We start from the raw sequence: 26663 nt of genomic DNA on the forward strand, positions 1-26663 counted from the left end.
ACCTTAGAGACTAACAAATTTATTTGGGCATAAGCTTTGGTAAATCACTTCATCAGACGCCTGGAGTGAAAAATTCAATAGGCAGGTATAATATACAGCACATGAAAAGATGGGAGTTGCCTAACCAAGTGGGGGGTCAGTGCTAACGAGGCCAGTTCAGTCATGGTGGATATGGCCCATTCCCAACAGTTTACAAGAAGGTGTGAGTGTCAGCTGTTGGGAATGGGCCCTGGCCGACCTCTTCTCTATAGTCAGTGTGTAGCTGGAGGGGGGCCTTCACTTAAATCTGTTAGAAGAATTTACTCTTTAAAACCTGTTAGTGCTAAATTCTCTCCTCTTCCTACCTTATCTGGTGCCATAAATTGCTCACTGAGTGATTGACTGAAGGATTTTGTAGCAGCTGTTGCGAAGACAAAGGGAAACTTTATCCTCACAGGCCACGGGGATAAAAATGTTGACTATTTAACCTTTTTGTTTGGATAACTTTTAACTTGGATAGAAAGTAAAGCTGAGGGTGACCTTGCTGTTTCTATTTATATCCAGTGACAAACTGGGATGGTTGCAAACTTGGAAACCAAAATGTTTTCTTTTTAATGTGAAGGCAAGTCTGATAATTGCATAAAGGAGTTTGTCTTTAACACCAAAGTTACCTTCTGTGGTCTGCAAAAAGAACAGGAGTACTTGTGGCACCTTAGAGACTAACACATTTATTTGAGCATAAGCTTTCATGGGCTACAGCCCACTTCTTCTTCTGTGGTCTGTGTACCTGAGCTAGGCTCTCTTCTGTCTCATCTCATGCATGGAGCTAGGAGTCCTGTGTGTTGTAGGTACAGTGGAATGTCAGTCAGATCTGCTGACTTGGGAGAATTTTGTCTCATGTTGATATGACTTGCCTTGACAATTAGAGCTGAGTGAACCCGGGGGGGGGGGCACGCAGGTAGGGTCCTTCACTCCCTCCAGGGGCCCCAGAAAACTCTTGGGTCTTTGGGGCACTTCGGTGGCACTTCCCGAAGCGGAAGGACCTCCCGCTGCTGAATTACCACCGAAGAGCAGGCCCCCCGCCATCGAAGACCCCAGATCCCCTGAATCCTGTGGGCGGCCCTGGAGTGAGCAATTGATTATTTGGTCTAGGGACCAAACTGGAAAAAAAAATTAACTTTTCATTAGCTCAAAAACTCAAAATTAAAAAAAATTTTTTTCAAGTTGCTTGAAACATTTTGGTTGACTTGAAACAATGTTTCCTCCTAAGTCTTTTTCATTTTAGTTTGGTTATTTGTTGGTTTTCACCCTTGCGTGTGTGTGTGTGGTGCATGTGTGTGTGTTTGCATTTGTTTAACTTTGGCCAAATTTCAAAATGCAATACTGTTTTGAAATAAAAAATGAAAACAAAATGTTCTGAAATGGTCAAAATGAAATATTTGACTTTTTTCTAAAACTTTAAACAAAATAAATCCAAAACTATTTTGTTAAATTCCACCCAAATTTGCGAAGCTTTAGAGCCCCCCCCCATGAACTTTTTGTTGAAAATACCCTTCTCCAAAAAATGTTTGCCAAGCTCTGCTGAAGAGAACTTTATCTGTACCCAGTACAGTATTCAGTAGTTGACCTGCTATCTTACTGTTTGGTTATTTCTAGTTTGAGCTATAGAATGTAAAATGTTAAATATGGTCTGCTTAACACAATCAGTATTGTTTTCATGTTTCATGCTGTTCTACTTCAACTGTGAGGTGAAATGTGCCAGCTTTAAATCAGTTTCTTAATATTGAAAAATCATCTCTGTTGTAAACCTGTTTGACCACTTTGAGCTGGAATAAAATTTCTTAAGTAAAAAAAAAAAAAATCTTAATGCTCTCGTATTTTGGTAGTCTGAAGCTGATGCAGGAGAACACGTTATTACTGAGAGCTTGGAGAAGGGAGTCTATACTGGAAATAGGCCAGTCCTATTCGGATTTAGCACCAGTGATAATTGGTATTAAAGGATATCTTTAATAGTCTAAGAATCATTTGAAATACCTACAGATTTGGAACTAGGGTTCATATTCTGCCATCATCAGCTTGGCTTTTCATCCATTCTGGGTAGGTTATTTTAGTTCCATGCAATTTGTGATATATCTTGTTTTTCAAGTGAGATGAAAACGGAGGTCCCATCTAGTCTATATGATCTTTAATGATCTTATTTCTTTATAAGGGGAGGGGTTCTGTCTTCTGGCCAAAACTTCTCCATCCCCAGTCACTGTGCACTGGCTGACTGCCAACCTCCATCTCAGAGGTGGTTGTATTTTGGTCAGGCTGTATAGCAAACTTCATCCTGTATTTTTGGGCGCCCCAAACTTCCATTAAAAGCCAACTCTCTCAGATAAGCCAGGTGGTGGTGTATTATTAGTGGTATAGATGGACCCTTGCAATGGAACTTTTTGGGTTTTTTTTTGTGTTGTTTTTAAAACTATCCTGCCTTGTAAAAAGAGGTTCTCTACTCCTGGATTGCAGTTTGCGTACTGCACTAAACTGGCTCAACATGAGACTGACTTTCTACTTCTCTATATGATGCGTTTCCAGTGTATTGGCTTTCTAATGCTTAATGTTCTGTGCACCATAGATGTTAACAGGAGACAGATGCTATACCCAGGAGAGCTCTCCATCACTAAGGGAAGAGAGAGAGTGGTGGGCTTGTAGATTTTGGTTTTCTTTTCTTTTTTTAAACTGAATGGCAATGGAAGTGGCTTGTTAAATGATATGGGCCAAATTCATCCCTTGTGTAAGTCCGTGGTATTTCCTTCGCAATGAATGTGGCCCTGTAGTCACCCTCTTCTGTTTCTCACCCCTTTGCACCCCTGATTAAAGGCCTGATTTTTGAAGAGGTTTGTTCCCAACCTCTATTAATAGCATGTGCAAATCCTATTTTAGTACTCAAGGATCTAATTTGTGGGTGCAGTTGGGCAATTAAGTATCTAAAAGGTAGAGTTTGCCACTGCAGATGCAAAATGGTTCCTGTCTGAACAGGGCACATCTTTTAAAACTCTTCTGAAGGGTTTATCAGCCATGTGGAATTTCCAAATTTGAGTAAAACCTGGAAAAATCTCAGTGAAATTGCCACAATTTCTCCCCTTTTTTAAGCCAGTTCTTGAACTGACAGAAATATTTAAAATGTTTTCAGCAATTTTAAATGTTAAAAAATTGGGGAAATTTTTCAGAAAAGAATTCCACATATTATAACAACAAATGTAAAACTCACAACATCCCAATGGGGCACTTAATTATATGCCATTTTAAGATGGGAAGGCTGGGGCAGAGAGAATTTAAGTGGCAAGCCTAAGATTTCTCAGGGCCTGGGCTGTGGATGGCTATGTCCTGAGCCATAATCATTAGTTTGTCTTTAATCTATGTTTAAGATCTTTTAAAACCTAGAGGTTACTGTATTCCTAATCTTTATTTGCACTGCAGGCTGGTTTGGGGAAACTTGCAAATAATCCGGTCAAACCACAATGGAAATAGCTGGAACCACTCTCCAGCCTTTCCCGCTGGGAGCACTTAGTCCTTGCAGTTCTCACTCTATCCATGGGTGGAATCTGACAAATCATTTTATAAGCCCTCGAGAGGTGTCTGTTTAATCAACAATAACATTCTTTTATATACAAAAAGATCAGAATTTAGGGCAGGCCAGCGTAGGGGTATAACACATACTCTCTGTATTCAATATGTGCCTGAACAAAAGACGTGAATAGTACTGCCTCCCAGCTATTCCTAACGGCTCAAACGGGCCTTATTCACATGGGTTATCACACTGAAGTCAAAGGAACTGCTCCCATGAATAAGGGTCACACCATCAGGCACTTGCGGTATATCTACACTGCAATAAAAAACCCATGGCACTGGTCTCAGTGCCTGGGGTCAACTGACTTGGGCTCATGGGGCCCAGGCTGTGGGGCTAAAAATTGCGTTGTAGACGTTAGGGCTTGGGATGGAGCCCAGTCTCTGAGACCCAGCCTCCTCATGGGACTTCCCCCAGCCCAACTCCAAATGTCGACACTGCAATTTTTAGCCCCGCTGGCTGACCCAGGCTCGTGGGGCTAAGCTCAGCCATGCCAATGGTTTGTTGTTGCAGTGTAGATGTACCCTTACTATTTATAACGTGTTGCTGGAATGTTTGCTGGAATGATGTGGGGCCATCGTTATTGGAAATTCTGGTAACTTCTATTGTCAGAAATGCTGCTGCTTCACATCCCTGGCTCATTCGGTTAGCAGTGACCACGCTAGCGATGGGTCTGATGCAAACACGTGCGGAGCTGGATCAGAACTCTTCCATCTGGTGCCTTCCTCTCTTCTGTACCATGAGCCCAGTGATTGTAAGCCCTCTCTCTCTCTTAATACGGGATCACCCCAGCCTAGGTCCCCAAGCCATTTCACAGTGTTTAACCTCTCCCCCTCACTCCAGCTATCCAGAGTGGTGCCCAGGCACCGTAGCACCATCTCCTAGCTGATTGGCAGAACTGCTTCACAACCACAAGCACTCAAATCATGAGTCAGTCCCCAAAAAAACATGAGAATTAAAAATAATAATAAATTTTGAGTATTTATTTGCCTTGGGTGGTAGTGTCACCTTTTCAAGCTTTTCTCCCCAACCATGAGGGCTAGAAACTTACCTTTTATTTCAATAAAAGCTGGGAGCCTCATGTAATCACTTGAATCCAGGAGCTGGTTTTTTTTTTTTTCTTCTTTTTCTTTTTTTAAATGCCAAATACCCCGCGACATATGATCAAATCAGGAGACTGTGTGTGCAGGAGTTTCTGCACTTTGCACAGTTCTATGTAACACTTCATGTTCTTATGCTAAAATGCCATATTTCAAAGGTTTTTTCATATTTGGGTTTTTTAATATAAAAACACGTTTGGTATCAACTGAAAAAGACCTTGTCTGTTATAGGCTCCCCTCCAGTTTTAAAGGAAAGTTCTCAGCCTACCTCTATTAGGCCACCCTTTTTTGTCAGTCTTAAGTTGGTCACTTAATACAGGATTCACTAGCAAATGGTTCTTGAATTTGTTATGTTTGTGGTATATACACAGATAATTTAAATAAAAACATAAAATACTCTAGCTGGAAGGTTGCAATATAACACTATGTTACTTCTAAGAATCCGGAAAAACATACTGTAGCGAAAACCAGAGCGAGACAAGGCAATCTGTTCCCTGGCTAAAACAGAGTCATGCCTCATTCTGTGCTGAATCTCTGCAGACTGACTGAGAAGACAGGCTGCATGCTTCCTTCAGAGCCCCCTAGCCTGCACGCGGGACAAGGAAACCCCCTTAGGATTTTAAGGGGAAAGCTTGTAATTTTAACAGTTTTTAGTACACTGCAGTTTTCTTCCTCCTTCCTCCCCACCACAATCCACCCATGCAGACTGACTTTTCCAGTAGTTTGTGTGGAATATTTTCGAATCCTTGCCCTTCCCTGGTGGTGCTGAGATTCCTGTTTCTGAATGGTTTAAAAACCATTTAGCTGAATCCCCATAACTGAACCAAGGAAAGAAAACTATCAAATTAACCATCGTTAACGTTCCTGTATTGCAGAGTGGAATCCAAAGTCTGGTCCCCTCTGGTGACAGAGGAGGGAAAGCCCAATCCATACAAGATGAATCTGGCATCTCAACCCCAGGTAAGTATTAGTGGGCTTGCACTATTTGTTGTTTCCTCCCTGTGCCCTGTCCCAGAGTGGCATATGACCTGATTGTCAGCTGTGCTAAGCACCTCAAGCTCCAGCTGGTTTCAGTGGGAATAGTGGCCTCAAATCTTCTTCAAAGAGCGAGCAGACTAGCTGTGATAGTGCTAGGTTTTTAAGGCCCGAATTGACAAAGCCCTGGCTGGGATGATTTAGTTGGGGTTGGTCCTGCTTTGAGCAGGGGGATTGGACTAGATGACCTCCTGAAGGCCCTTCCAACCCTGATATTCTATGATCTCTGTGAGGGAGAATGAGCTAGTCCTTATTCTGAACTCTGTTGTGGCCTAGCTGAGCTCTTAATGAGGCTTGATGTGGTGCATGATGAGCTGGGTTTAAAAAGAGCCTTGTGTTCTCTTCATACTCATTTTTTGCCGTACTGCCCGTGATGTGCTAGGCACTCATCTGGCCTAATGAGAGAGACAGGCCCTGCCTCAAGGAGCTAGCGGCCTCAGGCTGCCTTTGGAACATGGCATAGCCTGGAATGTCGTTATGTCCCAGACATCATTCTATAGCCCCAGGCCATGGCTACACTGGCTCTTTACAGCGCTGCAACTTTTGCGCTCAGGGGTGCGAAAAAACACCCACCTGAGCGCTGCAAGATACAGTGCTGTAAAGCCTCCGTGTAAACAGTGCCGCAGCGCTGGGAGCGCGGCTCTCGGCGCTGCAAGCTACACCCGTAGAGGATGTGGAGTATGTGCAGCACTGGGAGAGCTCTCTCCCAGCACTGGCGCTGCGACCACACTCAAAACTTCAAAGCGCTGCCGTGGCAGCACTTTGAAGTGCAAGTGTAGCCATACCCTCAGAATTGCTCTAGGTCGGGGTGGGCAAACTGCAGCCCGGGGGCTGCATCCAGCCCTCCAGATGTTTTAAGCCGGCCCTCGAGGTCCTGCCAGGGAACTGGATTGGGGTCTTGCCCCACTCCATGTGGCTCCTGGAAGCAGCAGCATGTCCTCCCTGGCTTCTATGTGTAGGGGCAGCCAGAGGGCTTCGCACGCTGTCCCTGCAGCTCCCATTGGCCAGGAACCGCAGCCAATGGGACCTGCAGGGGTGGCACCTGTGGATGGGGTGGCGCACAGAGCTGCCTGGCTGCGCCTCCATGTAGGAGCTGGATAGGGGACACACAGCTGCTTCTGGGAGCTGCTTGAGGAAAGCGCCACCCGGAGCTTGCACCCCTGCTCCCCTCCAGTGCCCCAAACCCCTGCCCCAGCCCTGATCTCCCTCCTGCCCTCAAACCCCATGGTCCCAGCCAAGAGCACCCTCCTGCACCCCCAGCCCCACCTCAGTACCCTCACCCCCTCCTGCACCCCAACCCCTAATTTCATGAGCATTCGTGAGGGCCCCCCCATACAATTTCCTTACCCAGATATGGCCCTTAGGCCAAAAAGTTTGCCCACCCCTGCTCTAGGTGCTGCCCTGAAGAGCTTATCTAAATGACTTGCCAATGGGTGAGTTGTTTGGGGCAGGGACTGTGTGTATATGTGGACAGTGCCTGTCACACACTGGGTGCAACAGAATATAGGCCATAAATTACAGTTTGAGCACTTTAATCTTAACCATTTGCTAAGCTTGTTGGCTTTCCTAGATAAGAGAGGCCCCAAGGCAGGGTGGGAGACAAATGATTCATTCTCATAATGACTCATTTATGCTAAAAATTCAGGGACACTAATGGGAAAGCTTTGGAGATGGGGGAGTGCCACCCTTTCAGTTCCTTGGTGGTGTGCATAGTCCACTTGTGGGCGTGGGTTTTGAAACATGCTAGTGGACCTGTTTCAATTCAATTTCAGGGGACAGAGGCAGTGGAAGTCAATGGGATGTAGACAGCCAACTCCCATTAGTGCCTTTCCCTCTTTATTAGCGTGGCATAGTGCCCTAAGTGGGGCCAGACCTAATACACGAAGGCCCAATCCTCAAATGTATTTTGGCTCCTAACTTCTGTGAAAATCACTGGAAGCTAGAAGCCTAAATGTCTTGATGGATCTGGGCCTAAACGTTTATAACCCATCCTATACAAAGATAATGTGCCCATTTTGTATCAGCGTCCATTTGTGATAGGGAGGAGCAGCCTTTGTTTTGTTTCATGCCAGGAGATAGAATCATAGATTATTGGGGTTGGAAGGGACCTCAAGAGATCATCTAGTCCAATCCCCTGCTCAAAGCAGGACCAATCCCCAAATCCCTAAGTGGACTCCTCAAGGATTGGGTTTAGCAGGCCAATGCTCGAACCACTGAGCTATCCCTCTCCCCTCCCCCCCCCCCCAAAATAAACCTTGGGGGTTGACAGCTTTAAAAACAAAATTTCCCAATGTTATTTTCAGCCTCTGCCTTTGGCTGTGATTTAGCTCTGTTAGCAGAGGCCCGGTTTCACATAGCTCCTTGTGTCCAATCCCCAAAGAATTTTGTGCACCAAATTCAGATGGTTATACTTGTGTAAATGTGGAGTAACTGCAGTGAAATCAGAAGAGTTGCTCTGGATTTGCACCAGTATAACGGATCAGAATCTGGCCCTAGAACTTCCCATGTTTGGGGGGGGGGGGTTTCCTATCAAAATTAGAATATGTGAGAATAGTTTATTATGTAACCAGGAAAATATTAATTTTGTCCTGCTACATTTATGTGGTAAACTTGTACCACAAAACGAGCCTTCGTATAGAATAAGACCATCTTGATGTAGTAACTTGGAGCTGTTTGCCCAGGAGCTATCCTGGATCTCATCTTTTTCACGGATTCCCCCCCCCTCCCCCGCCCATGCCAGGCTGGGGGGATCAGTGTTCGTGGTAGGCTAGCAGCTGATGTACAGAACTTGCTGTAGCACTCCTCCCAGTCAACTCCTCAAGAGACTGATACAAGTAAAGCTACAGCAAGCCACACAAGCTGATAGGACAGATGTTAAGGTGGGAGGGGATAAGACAGAGGTGGACATCATGGCTGTGGGTTCTCTGGTGGGTCTCTAGCCTGTGAGTTTTATGGAGAGCTGGGGCTCAAACCACCAGATTCACGCTTTTCTACCTCCAAACACTGGAGAAGTTCAGAGCTGGAGCTTGTGACTTGGCCACCTTGGCTAGGGCTAGTCTCGTAGCATGCTCTGACACTGCATTGCAGCACTACAGAATATTGTATAAACTCCATCCTTTGGAAGAGGTGGGCAGACATGACCCTCGAAGTACTAAAGATCCCCCAGCACCTCTGTAAAAGCAAGGATAACCCCAGTGCTTGGCTAATGCTTCCTCTCTTAAATGAAGCAAGAGTTAAATCCAAGGCTATGCGAGAACTATTGCTGAGCTTATACTGGCTGTTGAATTTACCTGCATAGTTTTGCCACCAACCTCTCTCTGTTTTGTAAATCACTTAAAAATGCCTAGCAGTGTGGATTCTTTTTAGTTTAAAACAGGGGCAGACCAAGGGGTTCTCAGGGGTTCTGGTGATGAGCACAGTGTAAACCCCTGAATAGATAGAATAGGGACTGTGTAGTCCTGAGGTGCAGCCTTCAGCTCTCTTGTTCCCATAAGCACAGGACAAAAGAGTTGATTCAAGTTCAGCTGCAGGTTTTTATTGCTTAAGAACTCAGGCAAGCAGTTTCTATTGGCTTATAAAGAAAGCTCTAAGTGAAAGCAAACATTATGGGCGTGCCTCTTTGATTTTTAGCCCTCAGCTACCAACTGCCTGCTGATGTGGCTCTCAGACATGGAGGGCTGGAAGGGATCAGGAGAGGTCATTGAGGCAGGGCCAAGTATACCAGAACATCCCTGACAGGTGGCAGGTGTAACCTGTTCCTAAAAACCTCCAGTAATGGGGATTCCACAACATCCCTTGTTACTGAGCTTAACTAACCTTATAGTAAAGTTAGAAAAATGTTTTCTGTGTTCCAACCTAAATCTCTTTTGCCGCTTTCTTCTTTTCCTACCTTCAGTGGACGTTGAGAACAATTGATTCCTGTCCTTTTTGACAGCCCTTACCATATTTGAAGACCTGTGATCAGGTCCCCCCTCAGTCTTCTTTTCTCAAGATTAAACATGAACATTTTTTTAACCTTTCCTCACAGGTCAGGTTTTCTAAACCTTTATTCATTTTTTTTGCTCTTCCCTGGACTCCCTCAAATTAGTCCACATCTTTGCTGAAGTTTGGTACTCAGAATTGGACACGATACGCCCATCTTAAGACCTCACAAGTGCTGAGTAGAGCAGAACAATTACCTCCCATGTCTTACATAAAACACTCCTGTTATACACCTGTGACAGGGTAGGGGTAAAACCCCCTTTAAAGCCCTGCCAAAATGCTGGCTGCAGCCTGCTCTGTGGCCAGGCGGCCTGGTGTAGAGATGCAGGTACTCAGCAGGGAGCCCAGCTGCAAGCCCTAACGAGGGCTGGCTCAGAGGAGCATTCTGAGCTAAGTAGGGACAGCTGGTCTGGAGCAGGAGAGGGCTATAAAAGCCCTGGGCAAATCTCAGTGAGAAGGCTAGCCTGGGAGGAGACAGGAGGGCAGTATCTCTGTCTTCTTGCTGACAAGGAAGCCTCAAGGGCCAGGAGACCCTGGGAAGGGTCTGGGGGGCACTAACTGTTGCGGATCTGGGAACTGCATGAGCACTGTAAATAAAGACACTTGGGGTGATCCAACGAAAGGAGGAGTGAACACTCTTTATTATACCAGCCGAAACACAGGGTGCAGGCACAAAAGTGGGAGAGCCTGCACAGGACCCTGTGACAACACCCAAGAATATTTGTCTTTTTTGCAACAGCATTACATTTTTGACTCAGATTCAACTTTTGATCCACTCTAACCCCCAGATCCTTTTCAGAGGTACTACTGCTTAGCCAGTTATTGCCCATTTTGTAGGTGTGCATTTGATTTTTCCTCTCTAAGGGAAGTATTTTGTATGTGTCCATATTGAACTTCATCTTGTTGATTTCAGACCAATTAATTCTCCAATTTATCAGGTCACTTTGAAATCTAATCCTGTCCTCCAAAGCGCTTGCAACCCCTCCCAGCTTGGTGTCATCTGCAAGTTTTATAAGCATCCTCTCCACTCCATTATCCAAGTCATTAATGAATATATTGAATAGTACTCGATGTAGAACAGACAGCTGTGGGACCTCACTAGATACGTCCTGGCAAAATATGGGCATCCTTGGATTAAAGGGTTACTTCCAGTGTCTCTAGGCTTAATCTTCACATCAGGTTTGTCATCACTCTCCTCTTAGAGCCTGTTGAAAAGTGAAGCCAGCTGCAGCAGTCTTAATAAATTGAGGCACTGGATAAATCACCCTCTCTCCTTTAGTATACAAGCGGGACAAACTGGCACAGTGAGGGAGGAGTTCTGCAATCCAGCCCATAATCAGAAGAGCCCACTGAGCTTGCCAGCTTTGCCAGTGCCTCTTTAAATGTCTCAAGCCAGTCTGCCAAGAAAAAGAGATTAATGACATGAATAACACCTGCTTTTAATAAGCCCTCGGGAGTTTTGTCTGTACCCCTTTCAATGACTGACTGCTGCAAGTGATACTTTGCAGCATAGACACTGTGTGACTGCAGTGTCAACTTGAGAATGCTAATTTCTCCCGGAAATGTGGCAAACAGGCCAGGTTGGCTAATTTGGGGGCTCTGTGTATAGAATAGCAAATTAGACTTCATAATCTTGCCTGTTGCAAATGGGTTTTTTATCCATCATCATACCCTGAGCAGAACATGCTGTCTATACCAGCCTTGCAAAACTTCCAAGAATTTTACCAGCATAGGCCTAATAAAATGATGATTTAACTTTTTACCAACATCATTGTACAAGTTATATTTTACTTTTGTTGGGTGAGTAGATGTTTTTGTTGGACATGCAGAATCTTAGAAGCAACTATCATTATAGCTTACTCATAATTAAAAATGAGTAAATTATTCTTAGAATAGTTAGATATAGAATTTTCATTTATTCACTTGCAGAATAGATAGCATGTGTTTTGGGGTGGCTTTTTGCTCTGCCAGAAGCATAGTACTTATTCGTATGAGTGTGGGGACCATATACTGAACAGAATTACTAGTTTTGGTCCCATGTTACATACACAACTATATGTGGTTCATTTAGGGGCTGATCCGAAACTCATTCAATGAATAGCTAGGACTGTGGGATGTTTAGTCCTAGCTGTGGTAGCATATGTATCACATCGTAGAGTAATGATAAAACCAGCTTTTACCAAAAAAGCCTGTAACCCTCCAGTAGTGATGGGTCAGCTAGCTGATGTAGTTCTGTGTTGGGTGTGACTATTAACTTTGGAGGAGGGAAATGACTGGCCTATTTGCTCAATTATTTCACTTGTGCTTCTTACCCAAATCTTAAGGGTATCACATTCAGCATCTGTTTCCACTTGAGTTACCCTTTCTTCCCCCACCCTTGTGGAAAGGACAAAACCACCAGAGCCACCTGCCCTCTGTGCTTCATTTCCCTGTTTCATAGAGATTCCAATAGGAGAGGAAGGATGACTTGCTGGTTAAGGTATTGAGTTGGAACCAGGGAGATCTGGGTTAAATTCCTGGCCCTGCCACAGACTCCATGGATGACCTTGGGCAAGTCCATGTAGTCGCGCTGTGCCTTAGTTTCCCAATCTATAAAATGGGGAATAACGCTTCCTTTCCCCAACCCTTTGTTTGTCTTGCTTATTTAGAGTGCAAGCTCTTTGGGGCAGGGTCTGTCTCTTACTATGTCTGTGAAGTTCCAGCACTGTGGGACTCTGATCTCAGTTTGCGCTTTTAGGTGTGTTGGTAGTCAAATAATAATAAGCAGATAAAATGGCCTTTGAGAGCAGCTTCGGGAGTGTTCTAAGCTGCAGTCATTTTCAGGTGATCTGGCCCATTTTCCAAAGGATCCTCTCTTCCTACTTCGAGGCAGAAATATTAGAACATCCCCAAAAAATCTAAGTGGAAGATTAAGGTTTAAGGCTCCTTTAACCAAAAATTGTGTAAACTTAACAACGGAACAGTGATTTTTGCTTTGTCTTAAATAAGGCATAACCTGCAGAAACATGTTCCAGTTACTTCTAAGAGTGAATAGCAACATTCAGGTGATGGCTGAAACAGCCAGCCACATATATCAACTTTCCCGAGGCTTCCTTAGGCAGCGCTGCTCACATCCTATGGGGTGATGTAATTGTTTCCATTTTGTATATTTGTCCCCATGGAGATTTAGAAGCCACAAAGTATAGAGAGTGGGTGTGTTGTTGTTGTTGATATGACCTTTTGATAAGGCTGTGGGTGTGCTAGCAGTCTGTATGAAGCAATAGTCTATAACGTAACCGTCTCCAGTTGGAGATGGCTGAACTTTGTTGGCTGTTGGTGACCTCCTGTTTTTCTTTGTTTAGGCAGCATTACTACATGGGTATGGAATGCTTTAGGAAAATCAGAGAGAGAGAGGATGTGGGAAGCTGGTCAGACTGCTTTGTCCCCTTGCCTTCCCCCATCAAAAAAATCTTCCAAATTTCAACTCTGCTTTCAAAACCATGAGAAAAGCTTTTGGAAGGATGAGAAAAGAGTAAGGTTATGTGAAGACACTCTAATCCCCAAGACACGTGACACATCCCGTGGATCTCCGAGAGAGATGGGAGCTCAGACAGATTGATCTGTGCACCGGGAATCAGTGAGAGAGTTGGCTGCAATAGCTTTGTTTTTGAAGTTGTTAAATCTTTGGCTTAAACGTACTTCTGTGAACTGTGCTCTTAAAGGCAGAGATGCAAAGCTAGCACGGTGTGTGGTGAGTTTGAGCTGAGAATTTTGGTTCCAGATCTGAACAACTCCTCTCAATAAACCTAAAGCTCATTGGATCTGAGATTTGGACTTAGACCCATCTCTAGTGTAGAGCAGATAAAGAATGGACACCAAGAAATGTTAATATTCTTCTCTTGGAGCAGATATCTAGGGGCAGTATCCAGTTCAGCTGGCCGCAGATGCTCAAAAATAATGAGATTGGTTTAAAAATACCAGGAGATCTTCAAAATTCTGTGTTCTCATTTGCCCCCTGAGTTTGGAGCTTTTGTGGCAGAGGAGAGGGTCAGATTTTCAAGCTTTTCTCCCCAACAACAAGGGCTAGAAACTTACTTCTTAAATAAAAACAGAGAGTCTCATGTAGGCCCATGACTCCACTAGCTGGGGTTGTAAGAAGCAACAAATATCACAAGACTCTAAAATCAGGAGAGTTGACAACACTGCGACCTGAAATGGGATTTCAGCAGCTTCCTTGCTGTAGCACCACCTTGCTTGGGGCACAGCGAGGAGGCAGCAGTCTCTCTTTGAATGCTGCTGAAGGAGGAGTGGTAGCAAGGACCCTTGCCCCTCCTAGTACAGCTTTTGGCTTCACTTGGAAAGGAGAGCGGGATGGCGGGAGGAGGTGGGAGAATGGAAGCTTTGACTGTAGGGAAGAAGAATCCTGCTCCTCAGTCCCTTTATTTTCCCTTTGTGACACAACTCCTCAGAATTTCCTGTGCCAGGTGCACCAGGTGTGGGTGAGTGGGCAGGCTCAGCCCAACAGGATCCAAGTGTGGATCAGCTTAGTGGGGGGGGGGCATCCAGGTACGGGGTGAGAGGTTTCTGTGTGGGGCAATCTGGGTGTGGGTGGCTCAGTGGAGGATCTAGATACACAGAGTCTCATTGGGGGTTCCAGGTGCAGGGGCAATAGGACTCTACAAGTGAAGGTGGTTGGGGCTTGGGGGGGGGTCTAGGTGTGGGGAGATGGGGCTCAGTGGCGTGGGCGTGGGGAACACAGTGGGAGGGTCTGGGTGCTGGGGGAGTGGGGCTTGATGGGGTGGCGGTCCAGGAGCAGCTGGTTGGGAATCAGTGGGGTTGGGGTCTGGGTGTGGGGGGCTCATCAGAGGGGTACAGGTGTGGGGGGTAGGGCTTGTCAGGATGAGGGTTCAGTGGGCCTGCTTGATGGAGGAGCCCTAGATGCTGCTGAGGGGATCCATATGCCAGGCTCCCAACTCCCTTATCCCCTTTCATTCTCCACTCCCCCACACATTCCCCTCCCCTCCCTTGCACATTCCCCTCCTCCTCCTCTTTCTTCCCCCCTGCCTCTTTCCCTCACGTCCTTCCCTCATTTCCCCCAGCCCCACTGCGGGCATTCATTGTTGCACAGAATAGAAAACAGGAGAGCTCCCAGCACACAGAAGAGGAGCATGACTGGCACTAGGACCCAGGAGGTGGTGCTTAGCCGACACCCCCTCCCAGCATGGCTTCCCTTTACTTTGGTGCCATTTTCTGCATCTGAGGAAGTGGGTATTCACCCACGAAAGCTCATGCTCCAAAACGTCTGTTAGTCTATAAGGTGCCACAGGATTCTTTGCTGCATTTTCTGCAGGGAAACACAGGAAAGCTGGGGGGGGGGGTGTTTTCTGTGGGCGCACAGTCCCGCAGAATCCCCTCAGGAGTATTATTATACACGTCTGAAACAGTTTTCTACTTGTATCCTCTTAATGGGGATTTTAATAATTGCATTGGACCAATTCTTTGCTGGGATAAGAATATTGATTCTTCCCTTGGGTAATTGACAGAGTGGTCGCTCTCATTTCTTGCTACCATCCACAGTCTCTGCCATGGGAAAGACTATATGGGCAAAAGAGCAGTGTCATCATTGTGCTTGAAATAAGACTTGAACAAAAGGCTTGAACACTACTGGGTAAATGGGACATTAACTTCTTATTGTAGGGGTCGGTCTTTCATCAGTGTGTGGGAAACCTACAGGCCTAATGCCCAGGCACACCAATTGGAGATGACATGTGACAGCTCCTCTTTCTAGCCCACACATGTCTGGCTCTAGTTACCTCATTGGTTTCTAATGACTTGAAACTCATGAATGGGAGCATTTCTGATTGACTCTGTCAGTCTGGGGACAGCAGCCAGCTGGGTAAGGAAATCTAGAAATGTTACCAAACATTAAAATGAACATTTTGTGGGGAATTTCTTTGTCCTTTTGAAATGGGTGGCTTATTCTGTACCAGTTAAACTGGTAGCATTGCGTTAGGGTTCTGAGATGTACAGGAGTGCTGTGTTAATTGCGGTAAGGGACTGTAAACCCAGGAAACTAAGGTGGTGATGATGCCTCTGGTTAATATTGTGTCACTTGGGCCTGAGACCCTTAACAATAGAACAGGGGTCACTGCAAATTTGAAAGAGCTAGAGCAGGTTGAAAAATGTCAAAATTCATCATTTCCACTGTAGTTTGCATTGAAATTTCAATAGAAAAAGGAGGATTTTTGTGAAAACTTTTGTCCCACTATTCTCCCAGCTCTAGTGAACTCCTGCTGTACCCTCTACATATTGTGCTCAGGCCTGATGCTGTCCTTCTTAGTGCTGGTCTAAACCATCGCTTAGTGCACTTGCCATGCACAGTTCATGTGAGCCCTGTTGGCCCACACTGACCATTCCCTAGTGCGCTTCAATCTTGCTCTGCTTTGAAATGGCCAAAGCGCACTGGGGAATTGTGAGTGTGCAGCAGGGTCCATGTGGACACACAGGCTGTGTCTGTGCTACAGAGCATGTACCAGGCTACCCTGCTAGTGTAGACACAACCTGCACCAACAAGGAGTTTTTCTGCAAGTGTAGGACCATCATCTCTCCGAACGACATTGACAAGCCGCCTTCTGTTGACATAGCTCTCTACACCAGGTATTTGTCAGGGTCTCTTGTTCAGTCTGGGGTCTGGTTTTTTCACACACCTGACCAGCATAGGTATGCACACAGAACATTTTTGCATAGACCAGGCCTCAGTGCTGAGCAGGCTAACGTGGGGTAGATTTACACCCAGCATATTGTGAACTGAGTGTTCATTTAGATAAGCCCTGACAGAAACAGTAATTCATTTTAGGCCTTGTCTACACTACAGAGTTTTGTAGGCAAAAGTTATGTTGCTTTAATTAAACTGCTGTAGCTTCCTGTGTTGGTGGAGTGCATCCACAGTAACAGCTCTGGCAGGGACACAGAGAGCAGTGCACTGGGGTAGTTACCTCACTGTGCAATTGGCTGCAGGGTGCTTTAGGAAGGGTTTGCAATGCCTCATGTATCACATGATACAGGTTTCTCAGTCCCATGTTCCATGGGCATCCTGCTAGATTGTCAGCCACTTTTCACCTGAAGTGTGGGGGGGAGGGAGAGGAGAGTGGTGTGTCTGGGGGTGGGGGAGTCCGTGCTGAGGAATGTCAAGCAGCACAGCAGTCCCCACCCACCCCCCACCCACATTCCCCACAGCAGCAGTCTGCCTGCCACTGTATTCCTAGTGCAGGGCAGAACAGGAGCATTCCATGTTAATGATTGCTCTTTGTTCTGGGAGCATAGCAGCAGCTGGCTGTCAGACACTTCCCAGAGCTTTGAAAGGGGAGAGGTGCATGACTGCAGGGCAGCAGAGATCAAAACAGTGAGCAGAGCCATAGGTGCCAACTCCGTGGGTAGTCTCAGGCTGGAGCACCCATGGGGAAAAATTAGAGGAGTGGGAACATGGTGCGCTCAGGGGAGGAGGCAGGGAAGAGGCTGGAGTGGGGATTTGGGGAAAGGGTTGGAATGGGGGCGGGGAACAAGTGGGAAGAGGTGGGGCGGGGAGACCTCATGGAAGAGGTGGAATGGGGATGGGCGGGGGTCGAGCACCCACGGGAAGAGGGGAAGGTCGGCGCCTATGAGCAGAGTGGTCATGATGGGCATTGTGGGATACTGGTGGAAGCCGGTTATGTCAACAAAACAAACAGCAGCGTCTACACTGATGCTACGATGCTTAAAGTTTGCTCCAAAAAGCTCTATGCCTCTCGTTGAGGTGGTTTTATTTTGTTAGCAAAACAGGAGAGTTTTGCTGCCAAAAGTAGCTTTGCAGTGTTTACTCCTGCCCTGTTTTGTCGGCAAAAGGAAGCTTTTGCTGACAAAACTTTGTAGCATAGACAAGGCCTCGATGTTCACGTGCCCAGCTGGCGTCATGTCCCAGCTTGCATAGCATTTAACAGTGTTTCTGTCAAGAGCAGTACGTGAATAATTCCATTTGTAGCTGCAGCAGTCTCTGCTTCAGAAGAATCTTCCTTGAGCATGTCTCTTCTTCAGAATTTGGTCCTTTTCTTATTAAATAGCAACTTTCTATAGCCAGTGATTCCAGCTGTCCTGTAATATCTGCCTGAGGCAGCATAATCTAATGGCTAGTCCAGAGGGCCTGGGAATGGGCAGGCCTGGCACCAGTTAGCTCTGTGTTCTTGTCCTGTCACTTACCTTTCTACTCCCATTTCTGGGCCTGTAGATGAGGTTCAGATTTAGCCGGCATTAAGTGCTTTGAATGAAAAGTGCTATTGAAGGCAAGATGACAGTGGAATATTTAAAAAAAAAAAAAACCCAAAACCTTCCATTCTTCATTTTGATTAAATAAATACTAAGGAATTTTGGTTCCGGAGTTTTTGATCAAATTGATGGAGGCTCAGATTGGAAGACTGACTGAATTAAATGGGACACACAGCCTTGTAGCAGGTTGAAATCCACTGTCTTGATAACTAACCTATGGGTGTTTGTTACTCAGGAACCACATGCAAGAATTTTTAATGCCTTTCCCTTTCTTTCTTTATGTCGGCGAGAATATGAGGGGATCTTTTCAGAAGTGGCTAGTAATTTTTGAATGCCTAAATTTTTCAATGCTCAACTGAGATACCTTAACCAGGCCTGACTTTTGGATAGTGCTGAGCACCCATCCTCTGAAAATCCAGCCTCTTGAAGGTATGAAAGGTTGGACCCTTCTCCCCCACCCCCCAATCCACTAGTCACATTTGAAAATGTCAGCCTACATCTGCTTGGAAGCCCAGTCACATGATGAATCTGAACAGTCCTGCTCCCAGGGCTGGCTTACAGGGGGGCTCAGTGAGAGGGCGGTTGTGCCAACTTGTGCTCCAGAATCAAACCATTCCTTTAATAAAAAAAATAAAATAAAATAAAGCTTGGGACTGAATGCAGTTGATCCAGTGAAGTTTGCTGACAGCTCGAGGCAATAGCTCTGATAGGGTGTTCCCCAGCCCTGTCTTTCCAGGGATCTGTCATCGCTGAAGCCTAATGTCCTGCATTATGGACTCTCTCGCTGTCAGCAGAACGAGCAGCTGTGGATAGGGATGCTCGTAGCATGAAGATCTTCGGCCTGCTGAGAGCTCTGTCCCAGCGTAGGGTCGCAGCTGGGTGGATTTGGGGGAGAGTGCTTCTCTGGTTACGTAGACCTGTCCTTGTGCTGCATGTTCATTGGGCTGCCTGGCACTTCCCACCTGCATGTCAGACACTTCTGATGTTGCCTTTGCTCCCTTGCATGCAGGAAATAGGCACATAGGAAGCGCACACAACCGAAGTGCTATGCCATTCACTGCTGCCACTGCTTCCAGCACTGCCCCCAAAGTGATCACTGCCCAGTACAACAGCCCCGCAGGCCTCTACTCCTCAGAAAACATCCAGACCTTCAACAGTGCTGTGGAGTCTAAGTCATCTGGTGATGCCCAGGACCCAGCAAGCCGTAAGTAGTTCCCCACTTCTCTCTCCGTGCCCCTTCCTTGCTGGGATGTCTGTTGTCATGGAGTGAACTTTGTCATAACTTATTGCAAGCGTATCCATTTTTTAACATGGGACAATTCTCTTTCAGGCTTGTGGAAAGAGTGCAGCTAGCAGGTGTGAGACTGGATGCAGTCCAGGGGGGCATGGCTTGTGGGGGCAGGGAATATTCTGCAAGGTGCAAAGGTGAAATTAACAATTGTGTGTTTTTGTTTGCCAGAGACCAGCGCAGTTTCAGCAGGTGCGTTCAGCATGACATACCAGCCCTTAAAATCACCCTCTGCCGCAACAGGTGCCCAATGCTTATTATCAGCACTTTGTACAATTGGTCTTTTCTTCTGGCTTTGCAAGCAGTGCTGGAAGAGGTTCAATGTGGTACGGAGGAAAGAGCAGCCCCTTTTCAGAGAGGGCTTTGAAATCTTACAGGGACAATGTCAAGGCTTGGAGTTTTTATTAAACTGCCTTTTTCTTTGGATTTTAAAGAATTGCAAAGAGCCCTGGGCAGTGTTTCTCTTCTGCTCAACTCAACCTGCTACATGGTTGAGATTGCAAGTCTGAAAACATACTCTACCTCGACAGCAATCCAAGCAGAACAGCCATGGGGATGGGTTTGTATTTGCATCTGACCCTTGCCAAGTAACTCTCACTTCACCAAAAATGCTAGCCTACTTCTAGGCTGAAGTGCTAGAAACAAACCCGAGTATGTCCAATGATGTGAGCACAGGACGGGGGAGTCAGGAACCTGCTGGGCTCTGTTCCGGGCTCTGAACGTGGCTTCCTCTCTTGACGTGGAGCAAGTCGCTTACTTAGCCTCCCGATGTCCCAGTTTCCACATTGGTAAAATGGAGATAATGATAACAATAAGAAGTCAGAGCACTTTGGTGTTATTTGTATTACCCTAGTGCTTAGAACCACTAGTCATGGACTAAGACGTCATTGGTGCTAGGTGCTGCACAAACACAGAACAGAGGGCATCACAATCTAAAGATACTGGCCTCTGCTTTCAAAGGTGCAGTTTATGCCTGTGCTTTAGGTGCTAGTCCTCTCAAATCCCTGACTTGCAGGTGCAGTCAAAAGTGAGAGGTCTAGGAACTTGAGTTGTGGTCACAGGTTGTTGTGCCTGCAGAAATTGAGACCTTCTAATACTAGTCTGAAAACATGGCTCCATAAGTGCTTATGCGAGCTTGTAGCCACTCTGATAAGGTCAGGAAAATGCCTTCAGCATTTTGGCTTCCCTGCCCCCAAGGGTTATTTTTGCCTTTCACTGCCCCTGAGAGAAGGCTGGTGTCAGTGAGCCCCATGGGGCTCTCTCTCCCCCCTCCTTCCCTGGAAAGAGGGCAGGTGGCAGTGGGTGGGCAGAGATTGTAAGTAGCTGCTAAAGCCTAGCAGGATTTTCTTTACCAAAACAGGTGTCCTTTTAGAATTGAATTACAGCTACTGCAAGGCTGCTTTAATGGGGCCTTCACCTGTCCAAACCCCAGACAATAGTGACTGATGCTCTGTGGCTTGTTTTTCAATGGTTCAGACTTCGAAGTGGTCTGGCACCATGTTCATCTAACATCACATGATCTATAATGCACAGCCCCCAGCACCCATTAAGAGCAACTTCTCTGAACTCAAGAGGCCAGATCCGTGTGCCAGTGTTATTCCAGAGGAACGTAATTGAAATTGTCCAGCCCAGCCCGTTTCTCTAGATTTACACTGGTGTAAGCGATTGCAGAGTCTGGCCGGAGAAACTGCAACCACTGTATTTGGTTTTCAGATCTTTACAAAGAACTACCTTATGGTGACAGGTGGTGGGTGAGGGGAGGGGACTTAGCATCTAGTTCCTCCTGCTACACTGTATCCTTTGGGTGGTCTGCACTGCAGTCTAGAGGTGGGACTGCAGTTCATGTAGGCATACCTGATCTAACTAGATTCAAACTAGCTCAGGCATGCCTCCGTGCGCTCAGTCACACCTCCTGACTGCAGTGTAGACATACCCTTTGTGCTCAGCCAGAATGTCAGCATTAGCCAGAAGCTTTACCATAGAGCTGATCTGTATATGGTGGATCCTTCTAGTAAAAGGAATACTGATTGAAGTACTCATTTCAGAATTGCTTGGGAATTTGGTTTAGTCCTCCATTAACTTCTTCCTTCCTTCCTTCCTTTCTTCCCCCCCTGTGTTTCCTCTCAACTCTGCAACCCTACCAAAAAAAAATACCCAACCTTCCTTGTAACCCTTTCCTGCCTCTAGCCGTTTATCGCCTCCTGGGTTCCAGGCACCTTTGCAACGGTCTATAATCCTCTCCAGCCGCACACCTCCTTGCCTCCATTGCAAAGGAGGCACAGCACCTCCTCCATCCCAAGCCAAGTGAGAGTGGGCCCCGAACAGCTTAAAACAAGCCGCTCAGATCTGGCCCCAACAGCCCTGTGGAAGGTGAGGTGCCAGGACTCAAAGTGGTGCACGTGCAATTTAATTCCCCCTTGCAGCTCTATTCCCAGAGAAACATCCTGGCACTTTACAAGGGCAGATCTCTTCTGTTAGCCCTGCTTTTTCCAGGTAACCTTGCCTGCTGCGTGTGTGGCTTACTCAGCGCACATGTGCATCCCCGGCTTCATCTCCACAGTGACTTACTTGTCCATTGCTCACAGTGTCGACCAGTCACCAAGAATCCAAGGTTTTATGTGTCACCTTTCTGAATGAAAACGTAGTGCATGATGATATCATCACAGACGCTTTCTCTGCATTGTATTTCTTTGCTGTGCACAATGCAAAGCACCAAAATGTACCAAATCATCTGCCACCTTTCCTCTGCTGCTTTTTACACACACACACACGTAAAACATACACAATTTGATTATTTGAAAAATGGTGTTGTACTGATTTGACTTGTTCAGTGGAAGGGTGAGTAGAGTTGTTGTTTAAAGCACCAGACTGGTAACATTTTGTTCCCGAATCCCTAATTCGTAGTGAATGGAAGGCACTACCATCTGTCCAGCTGGTAAGTGTCCTGTGAGCTTTCATTTCACATAGCACTAGTGGGTGTTGTGTGTATTGAAGGATCAGGCTATGTAGTCTGAGTTAGTCCAATTCCGGCAAAACAGGCTCCTCTTCCCCAGTGTTCCTTCCCAGGCAGGTGACACCTACTAATTTGGAGGCAGGGTGACTAGTAGATAGAGCATTGGACTGGCATTCAGGAGACCTGGGTTCTATTCCCAACTGTGCCATTGGATTGCTGGGTGACTTTCAATAAGTCACTTCACTGCCCTGTGCCTCAGTTTCTACCTCTGTAAGGCTAATGATGCTTACATCCTTTATAAAGCGCTTTGAGATCTACAGATGGAAAGCAATATAAATATTTCTGCATTGTATTAGCCTGTATTGATGGTAGGTAGTTTAGTGCCTGTGATTCCTTGATGGCCAACTGGCACTAGCATAGCAGCTCAGGAACTGTATTTGAGTTATATGAAATCACAGTCAACAACATTCAGCACACTTCAAACAACATTCAGCACAATTGGTTTTCAGATGATGACATTAAAATCAGAGTGGGCAGAGAAAGCAAGCTAAACCACTTCAGGCATCTTTGCAGAACAGCTAAGATGCCAATTCCTTTCACAGGAGCTGGTTAGGAATCAGCTGCAGTGCTACATTCTTAGATTATTTCAGTTAGTTTATGTCTATTTTAGCTTACAGTGCTATGAACTGGCTACTGTGTATGAATCCCAATCTCCTTTGCTGGATAAAATTAGAACTGCACTGCTAACAGCCCTTTTAGATCTAGTGTTAAGGACCATATGCTTTTGGAGCAGGAGGATCTGAGTTTTCACCCAATAGTCACTGCAGAGATCCATGTGGCCAAGTTTTTCACTGTAACAGCCACGAAATCCCAGATAGCCGCCACTTTATAACAATGCAGTGCAGATAGTGAACTACAAGGAGCAAAGTGTTTCAGTGTTACAACTTGTAATTGATATGCTTTACCTCAGGAACAGTAAAACATCACTACTTCTCATTGCTAATCCAGACCCTGATAATGCTGACAAAAGAACCCAAGTGGGTCTCCACCAGCTTCTAAGCAAAAGTTCAGTGCCGGTGGCATTAGAATTCCCTACCGCCCAATCTCAAAGACCTTCATTACCTTCACAAAATGTGTTACAGTAAAATAAAAGCAAAATTACACTTGCCAAAATACACTAAGTGAGGCTGTCTCTTTGTAGGTTTTATTACTGTGGCATTGGTTTCTTGCTAATTTACAAAACTCAGTAAATCAACAGTGGGTCTCCTGGTCACTACTATGAATTAGCAAGGTTCCTCTGCTCTCCTTTTGGAATGATTAACTTCACTGAGGGAAGTCAGAGTTCTCTTCTGCCAAATATCTGTCCCCACAGACTCTTACTTTAAGCCAGTTCTATCACTTTGTATTAATAACATTAGTATGTGCGCCTTCCTCAAGACATGAGCAATTGCACAATTTCATGAAAGATTTTTTAAAAAAAATTTTTGGTCTGTCTTCACAGTCTCATTTTCTAAAAAATGGATCACTGAGTGCTAAAAATGTGGAAGGTCTGACACATACATTATGCACATTGTCACAACACTGATTTGTTTGAAATGTTGTGTGTCTGTTTATAATGCTCCATAAGACAATTTTTAGCATTTTCTTTTCAATGTACATGGATTAAATATCCTTAGTATTGTGAATGAAAGACTAACAGTGGGCTTCAGCCCATTATTTTGAGAGTAGAAAAGGTGATGGGAGAATATAAAGGGTGATGGGAGGATATAAAATTGTAATGGGGGGCATGGATTAATTTAGGATAATCCAGGGAATTTCCTATGTAAAAGACATCGGGACTTGATCCTGTTTCTGCTAAGACTTTCAGGTCATTGATATTCATATTCTAAATGCTTGAATGTATGTGTATATTGCTTGAAAGAGTACACTGCTTTCACTCCAGAATATTTTACTATAGATCGGAACATTTTTTGAGATTATTTCGTGAAAACATGCATTATAACATTTGCCATCAATTTACCTCTGGTGCTTGGAGTGTTTATTGTGCAGGCTAACCCCCAGATCACTTGATTACAAATTGGCTTGGAAAATATGCAGTTGCTTCATCAGCAAAAAGATTTCTCTCTACAAATTCATCTCAGTTTCAGGATGCTTGTGTACAAGTGCCTGCTCTTCCTGTATGCAACAATGGTGTTCTGGTAGGCTGAACCTAGCAAACCACTTATGTCTCATTGTATATTATTTAACCTAGTAGGCAGATGACACTCATTCCTCAATGTCCCATTTTTAAAGAAGACATTTGCCCTTAATCCAACTTGGGTAATGTTTCCAGCTGCATTCATTTAGGATGCTTCAGTTAGCACAAATGTATCCACAGAGAGATGGTTTGTATTCTGAGGTGCTACATTTACACTTCAATACCAAAACCATTAAACTGAGATTGCTAATCACTCTCACACCATAAAAGGCAACAAAAATGTCTAGGTAGGCAATGGAGATCCAGTGCTTAAAGCAGCAGTTTGGGGACAGGAGATGGAATAATATTCCTGACTCTGCCACTGACTTGCTCTGTGAGCTTAGGCAAATTGCTGAAGTGCTCTGTGCCTCAGTTACCCTATCTGTAAAATGGCAATATTGATAACCCATTTTTTTAAAAAGCACTTTGAGCTTGAAACTGTGGCAGTCACTATTAGGAGTAAGGTTTTCAGGACCAGGTCTTGCTATAATACAAAGATTTTTTTTTAATTAGAGAGTTATTAATAGAAGCTAATCAGTGGGGGGAGGGATAGCTCAGTGGTTTGAGCATTGGCCTGCTAAACTCAGCATTGAGAGTTCAATCCTTGAGGGGTCCACTTAGGGATCTGGGGCAAAATCAGTGCTAGTGAAGACAGGGGGCTGGACTTGATGACCTTTCAAGGTCCCTTCCAATTCTATGAGATGGGTATATCTCCATATATGAATATGCATAAGTAATATTAGGAATGGAATACAAATTCCCCTCTTCAAGTTACACACATTAAGTGTTTTGCTGAATTGTAGCATTGGTCCCCTGCATTCCTAGAGCAGGAACAAGCAGTGAGTCACCACTCTGCAGCTGAAGTTGAAACTCAGCTTTTATTACTAAGCCCCACTTGCTCCCCATTGCCTGCACTAAACACACTCTGTCTCCAGCTCTAGTTGTGCTGAGAACCAAGCCAGATCACTCTTCTTAAACAACAGGAGCTGGGCTGCCCCAAGAGCAGCACAATTCATTCTCTATGGGCTGGTCTACACTACAGGGGGAAATCGATCTTAAATACGCAACTTCAGCTACGTGAATAACGTAGCTGAAGTCGAATATCTAAGATCAGATTACTCACCCGTCCTCACCACGTGGGATTGATGTCCGTGGCTCCCCCTGTCGATTCCGCAACTCCATTGGGGTTGGTGGAGTTCCAGAATCGATATAAGCGCGGTCGGGGATCGATATATCGCGTCTAGATGAGACGCGATATATCGATCCCCGAGCAATCGATTTTAACCCGCTGATACGGCGGGTAGTCTAGACGTAGCCTATGGCACAGGGCCTGCTTTAGGCCAATTCAGCCAATTCCCCTGAATCGGGCCCCACCCCTAAGAGGGCCCCACTCTCAAGCCCCAGTTCAGCATACTGGCAAGAGCCGGTGCACCGTACCAGGGTGGCCCAGCTTCCCCAGGGAGCAATTTAAAGGGCCTGGGGCTCCCAGCAGGGACTGGAGCCCCAGGCCATTTAAATTGCCACCAGAGTCCCACTGCTGGAGCCTTGAGGTAGTGCTGTGGGGCTCTGGAGGCTATTTAAAAAGTCCGGGGCTTCAGCTGCTTCTACTGCCCTGGCCCTTTAAATAGCTGCTGGAGCCCTGCCAGTTCCCCAGGGCTCCCGTGGCTATTTAAAGGGCAGAGGCGGTAGAAGTAGGGGAGCCCTGGGCCCTTAAAATAGCCCCCGAGCCCCAGGCTGCTGCTGCTACCCTGGTGGGGGAGGGAGGAAGAGGGGGTACTCACTGTACAGGGTGGGTTGTACTTTCTGTACCCTGTGCCCACAGCCAGCCCCTGCTGCACCCCCTGCCCTGCCTGCACCAGCCCCTGCCTGCAGCCAGCCCCGCATCCCCTGCCCTGCCTCCAGACCCTAGGGTGACCAGACATCCCAATTTTATTGGGACTGCCCCAATAGTTGCTTGTTTGTCCCGCGTCCCGACCAAAGTTTGGGCAGGACCCTGGACAAACAAACAATTTTGCCTTCTGCATAGGCGGAGCCCAGAGGGCCTCTTGGGGGGGCCCCCCCGTCCTGACTCCGCCCCCTCCTTCCCCTGTTGGATCCCTCCCCAAATCCCCACCTTGGCCCTGCCTCTTCCCCAAACACACACGATTCCTCCTCCCTCCCAGGTTTGCACACAGGCCAGGGCCAGGAGTGCAGCATGGAGGCTG

At 46.0% G+C, this 26663-nt stretch overlaps 1 protein-coding gene across 1 annotated transcript in view; it reads left to right on the plus strand.

Moving 5' to 3' along the window:
• PDLIM1 (PDZ and LIM domain 1) overlaps positions 1 to 26663 on the plus strand; it is a 76909-nt gene that overhangs the window by 39035 nt on the left and 11211 nt on the right. The window contains 4 exon segments of the mRNA XM_030570462.1: positions 5540 to 5649; positions 9355 to 9439; positions 18777 to 18845; positions 18992 to 19190. Coding sequence (XP_030426322.1) covers positions 5540 to 5649; positions 9355 to 9439; positions 18777 to 18845; positions 18992 to 19190 — 463 coding nt within the window.

Source organism: Gopherus evgoodei, chromosome 7, assembly GCF_007399415.2.
Source record: "Gopherus evgoodei ecotype Sinaloan lineage chromosome 7, rGopEvg1_v1.p, whole genome shotgun sequence".
Taxonomy (NCBI): Eukaryota; Metazoa; Chordata; order Testudines; family Testudinidae; genus Gopherus; species Gopherus evgoodei.